General features: G+C 45.5%; 1 protein-coding gene across 1 annotated transcript in view; it reads right to left on the bottom strand.

Annotated features, from left to right (window-relative positions):
* LCT (lactase) overlaps window positions 1-6000 on the bottom strand; it is a 47764-nt gene that overhangs the window by 19486 nt on the left and 22278 nt on the right. Inside the window, exons 6-7 of the mRNA XM_012725638.1 lie at window positions 4667-5393; window positions 1832-2477 (exon numbers count right to left, since the gene is read on the bottom strand). Of these exons, the coding sequence (XP_012581092.1) occupies window positions 1832-2477; window positions 4667-5393 (1373 nt within the window). The remainder of the gene's footprint in view (window positions 1-1831; window positions 2478-4666; window positions 5394-6000) is intronic.

Raw genomic sequence — 6000 nt, 5'->3', positions numbered from 1 at the left:
ACACCAGAATCTGTCTCCCCTGGATACTTGGCAGAGAGTATCCCTATGGACATCTCAATGTCAGATCTCTCATCTGCAAAAGAATAAAGAACAGTGTAGTGTGTTGACCAAGTACTAGAGCCAAAACAGGCAGTGGCTGAGGCATTTCTATTGGAGCCAGTAGACAAGTCCCTCTTTTATCAGCTTATACAGCCTCTCACCAATGACAAGAGGTAGGTCAAGCTGCTCATGCAGTCAATAACTAATTTAGTGAGCACCTATTTTGTTGAGCTGTGCTCCACCCTGGGAACAAAGAGATGAGTAAAAACTCTGTTAGTGGCAAAGAGCTGGGCCAGAACAGAAGACTGTGGCTTCCTCACTGGCCATTTGGGCCTGCCACTTACTCTCTCAGAGCATGGGTTCCCAGTCTTTCCTTAAAGCTCTTACTGCCTCTGCTCACAGTATAAAGCTATTTCCAGGTTTACTTTAGATAATGTGTTAAGGAATTTCAAGAGTCAGTAACAGTACAGAATTGATGCCTAGTACAGTAAAGTACAGATGGGGTGTCTGACCACACCAATAGGTGCATCTCAGGCTCAGATATCTCAGGCAACAGGTGCATCTCAGGTAGTGCCAGGTATCACGTCCAGCTCTTTCTCACCTAATCTAGACAAGCCCTTAAATCTGGCCAACAGAGCTCTCTAGGTAGAGAACTGGCCATTATCAATTGATTAGAATTGACACCTGAAATAACACCTACTTGCTATTGCTTACTTTTTAAAAGATTTATTTATACATACACAACTGGGGTACAGGCCAGAAGTGCAGGGGAGGTGAGAGGATTCACCAGAGAGAATGGGGTGCAGAATAGGCAGATCGACAAAGCACACTGCTGAGAAGAGAACGGGAGGGTAAGGAGAGGTCTGCCATGCCATGTGGTCTACCTTCCTTAGTGGGGATTAAACTTGTAAAGGGCTTTAGCTAGCTTCCCAGTGCTGCACCCCAATTCATTGTGCTATCAGGGAGGTCCCTTGCTATTCCTTTTTACTTGAAATAAATATGTATGTCCTGCATATATATACTAGGTAAAAGTATGACTATAGATATATAGACTGAATCAAAGTGATTCATGCAGAATGTTATAACCACCTAAAGAAGGTAGAGATCAATGTGTCCGGAGCAAGGAGAGAAGATGTGATGGACTGGAGTCCTGATGCTGCCCTGTACTGCCATTATCCTGTATTGCGATTTTCTTTGTTCCTCTGTAGACCGAGTTCCCTTTGGCAAAGTATGATATATGTTTAACATCACACTCTGTATCATATACACAACAAGCACACAAAATTTGTTCAATAAATGTATTAAGAGATATGGTTTGGGGGCCCTCCCTCGTGGTGCAGTGGGTTCAAGCACAGCATTATCAAGCTATGGCCAGCCACAGTGGCACAAGTTCAATCCCCAGTCAGGGAGGTGACCCCCGTGGCATGGCAGACCTCTCCTTTCTCACCCACTGCTCCCCTCAGCAGTTATTTCAGTTCATCTGCCTGTTCTGCTCCCCACTCTGTCTCTGGTGAATCCTCTCACCATCCCCTTACACCTCTGGCCTGTATCCCAATTCTTATATGCACAGATAAATCTTTTAAAAAATAAGGTTTATGAAGAGGTAAGACTCAGAAGAGTAGGAAATAAGAAAGAGTAGCAATGACCTCAGGGGAAGAGATTGTGAAGCTGATGTAAAGAATTCATGAGATTATTACATATACTTTTGGGCTTCCTGAGAAACTTCATTCCTTAAATTGGCTTAAGGAAGTACCACCCACCTTTCAGTCATCATCATAGCTACTGTTCTTACCCTTGAGCACTTCATTGATGTACTGATTGAGGTAGTTTACTCGGAAGGAGTCATCAAAGAGATCTTCACTCTCCCCTGTGGGCATACCATTCCCAGCCAAGTAGATGGGAACTTTTCCTCTTGTATACTCCAAGGATACAAATTGCAAAAGCCTCCTTATACCCCAGGGCACAACACGAATCCAAGGGGATGAGGTTTGATGCCATTCAGGGTCCATATGTTGGGAGAAGCCTCCAATGGTATCATAGTTGGAGTTGCAGGTATCTTGAGGGGCCTTGCTGATGAGGCGGGAAGTATAATGGGACAGACCCAGAAAATCGGCAGAGCCTTTCAGGAGCTGCTTCTCTGCCTCGGTGAACTCAGGAAGCTGGGCCACAGGACTCGAGCACTGTTTGTTGAGCTGTTGGATTTGGGCCTTCAGGGGATCTGGGTAGTCTCCATTCACAAAGATAGGGTGTGCAAACCAACCCAGCATAAAGTGCAAGAAACGCTCAGAGGCTCTCAGGTCCTCGGGCCTCTCTGGAGACAAGGGTTCTGCCCAATCTGAGTTCAACACAATGCCCACACGTCCCTGCTGCTGTGGGCGATGGTGGCTGTTGTAATGGTGCCAAGCTTTGGCATGGGCCTTGAGGACCAAGTGAGTCACCTGGTGAGGAAGGAAGAAAGAAAACTGTTGAGTGACCACAACAGTAATGTCAGTAACAGCGCCAGGTCAATAACAAGGCAATGACAGCATTGTCAGCACCACTGCCAATAAGGCAAGTTGGTAACAGCAACACTGACAATGCCAACATCAGTACCAGCTACACTACTGTCAATGATATCAAGTCAAAAACAGCTGTAACAATGTCAAAAGTCTACAATATGGATGTTGATGTCACCAATGTAAGCAATTATGACATTAAGATAACACCAACATTTTCTTAGGTAACTGGTTTTTATTGCTGTTTCCACAGTGGCTACTTGGCCCAGTAAAAATATCCCTGCTGGTCCCCAGCTTCACCCAATCAACTCATACCTATCAACTAATGATATGGGTGTGGGGAGGGGAAGCCTTAGTAGGATTCATCCAGCTGTCTGGAGGTTGGAGGTGACATAGATGTAAGTTAATTAAAGCTGTCACATGAAGACTTGAGACAGGAAAATGCATGCATCTTGAGCTCAGAGGTGGAGCTACATCCAAGATCCCTTCCACGTTTGGTGTTTTCCTAGGAGGCCAACCAAAGTGCCCAGCCCAGTGGGCAGTGTGAGTGGCCCCAACATACCTTACACCTCCCCTGTATCCTACCAATGATGGAACACTGCCTGTGTTCACCCACCTGTGGGGAAAGATGGGTTTGGGGACATCCCTTGAGGTCCCTTGTGCATTTTTTCACTACAACTGGGTACTGCACAACCATACCACTCTACATACTTGCACAGCTGGAAGCTGTTACTTTGCCTTTGAAAATTAGATTTCTAAAGTCCTTCCTTCACTGGGAAAGGAATAAAGGGGCTGGCAGGGAGAGGGATGGGCAAGGTGGGGGTGTCAGGGCTTTTTTCTCTTTAGAAATAAGCAGAAATCAAGAACTTTCATAAAATGCAAATACAAGCCTCATTGCCTACAAATACGATTTACACCTGAGATTTGTCTTTGCTAAGGGACAGAGTGCCATGTAGAACCTGTGTGCTCACACCATGCCCCCTTTCATAAGCTCACACAACTGAAACTGGGTGCAACTGGCACAGAACCCAGAAAATTCTGTTAACTGTTATCACTGTCATCAATAAAATCATGAGTAAATACTGGCATCAACAACCACGGTAACAACTCATGTATACTCAGCAGTCTATACAGTGTAAGTCAAACTCCAGGCTGTTCTCATGCCCAGTTCCTAATTGGGCAAACAACAAAATGTCCTACAACAGCAAAAATGTCCTCCATTCCAAAAATCAGGACTGCTGGCCCTCCCTGGTGGCACAACCAATTAAAAGCACAGTACTACAAACTAGCCACAGCCCCTTAAGTACTGAGTTTGATCCTTGCCCCAGAGGTGACCCACATGGAGTGGCAGACCTCTCCTGACCTGCCCTCTGCTCTCGTCTGCAGTGTACTTCATCGATCTGCCTGTTCTGCTCCCCCTTTGTCTCTGGTGATTCCTCTTTGTTGGTTCCTGCACCTCTGGCCTGTACCCCATAAATAAATCTTAAAACAAACAAAAAAAACCAGGACTGCTTCCCTTTTAAACAAGTCAGTATAAGGCAGTGTTCCCACTGGAATATTGGGCAACCATCAGAAACAACCATCGTGATTGCAACTGAGCATTAGGGTGGTGATAAGGTAGCTGTGTAGGCTCCTGGGCTGTAATAAACTTTCCACTCAGGCGGGAGGGATTGACAAGGGGAATTTGTGAGTGTGTATGTGCAGGAAGAGAAAATAGATATTCCTGGTGTTCAGTTTTTCTGTGAACCTAAAACGACTCTAAAAAAAGAAAAGTGTGGTAAAAACAAAAACACCCAAGACAATACACACTAACTATACCGTAAATGCCAGGAGGCCAAGACTGGACAAGAAGGAAATACTATAGAATTTAAGAGAAATGTTTTGTTTGAAAACTTTCCTTAATGGTATCCCCAGTTCCTTCATCTATTGCTGCTGCTCTGGAGACATAACTATGTTTAAAGTGCCAGTAGTATTTGGGTAAAATAAAGTGACTAACAATTTATGGCTGTTTCCCTCCCTCTGATTATCTTTTAAGGGCAAAAATTAAAGATTTGCTGCTGGGAGTTGAAGACTTTCTTTTGAACAATGTCTTTTCTTCTCTAGTATGTAGTAGCAGCAAGGATGGGCAGTACCTTAAAAGAGGCCACTCCTGGGTCCGAGATGCCTGGTGGGTGTTGGCCAGTGCCGTAGCCTGCGTAGCTCATCACCCACGGCTCGTGAAAGGTGACCCACAGCTTGACACGGTCCCCAAAAGTAGAGAAGCAGAAGCTGGCATAGTCCAGGAAGGCATCCACCACACTTTCATTCTGCCAACCACCATGATCCTGCAGGGCCTGAGGCAGATCCCAATGGAACAGTGTGGCCATAGGCTGAATGTTCGAGGCTAGCAGACTGTTGATCAGCTTGTTGTAGTAGGCCACACCTTGGAGGCTGGGGCTGTGCCCATGCCCACTAGGGAAGATGCGGGACCAGGAGATAGAGAACTTGTAGACCTGAGCCTGGAGGCCGCGAAGCAGGGAGACATCAGAATCCACCTTGTAGTAACTGTTGCTGGCTACCTCAGGGGTTGCTTGGCCTTTGGTGACATTCTGGTACCCAAATTGGTCCCAGACACTTGCCCCTCTTCCATCCTCGGCCGAGCCTCCTTCCACATTGAAGGCTCCTGTGGAGGCACCCCAGAGAAAGCCTTCAGGAAAAACATCAAGCAGGAAAAAATCTCTTTCTTCCCTAGACTGGTTTGCAAATGTTTCCCAGACTCTCTGATAGGCCGAGCTCATCTGAGAGGAGTCTGCTGTGGTCTCAGGGTCCTGCCACTGGCCAGTCTGAAGGGTCAGGTCATCAGTCAGAGAACAAGACCTGCTGTGTGACATAAACAAACACAGTAAGTAATAACTTACACATGCTTCAAAGTTGAAGAATAGTGATGTGTTCCAGCAGTAATGATTCCAGAAGCACAGAATTGAAAGCACATCCACAAGTTCAGTTGCTTGAAGTGACTACTAGCTGGGAAAGTTATTACCCATTTTTAGTCAAGTTACCATTGTTCCTGCAGGAGTAAAAACCCTCTAATGTTGCTCTTCTCTGAATTACTCCCATGACTTTTTGAAAACTGTCTTTTGTTCTGGTATCATACCTTTTTCTTCTTACAGCTAACTGCTACAATGACTAACTTATTGAGTCTCAGTTTTGTTTTAGAAATAAGGATGTATGTAACTCACTTAATTTTTTAAAAAGATGTATTTATTTATGCATAAAAGAATTGGGATAAAGGCCAGAGGTGCCGGGGTGAGAAGATTCACCAAAGACAGAATGGAAAGAACAGGTGGATCCACTGAAATACACTGCTGAGGGGAGCAGCAGGCAAGTCTGGAGAGGTCTGCTATGCCATGCGGGTCAGCTCCCTGGCTGGGGATTCAACTCATGCTGCAGTGGCTGCTGACAGCTTTACAGTGCTGAGACTTAACTT

This window comes from Condylura cristata, unplaced genomic scaffold (assembly GCF_000260355.1).
Source record: "Condylura cristata isolate star-nosed mole 26May11 unplaced genomic scaffold, ConCri1.0 scaffold00002, whole genome shotgun sequence".
Classification (NCBI taxonomy): Eukaryota; Metazoa; Chordata; class Mammalia; order Eulipotyphla; family Talpidae; genus Condylura; species Condylura cristata.
Note: the sequence above shows the minus strand (reverse complement) of the source record. Positions and strands in the feature narration are given on the sequence as shown.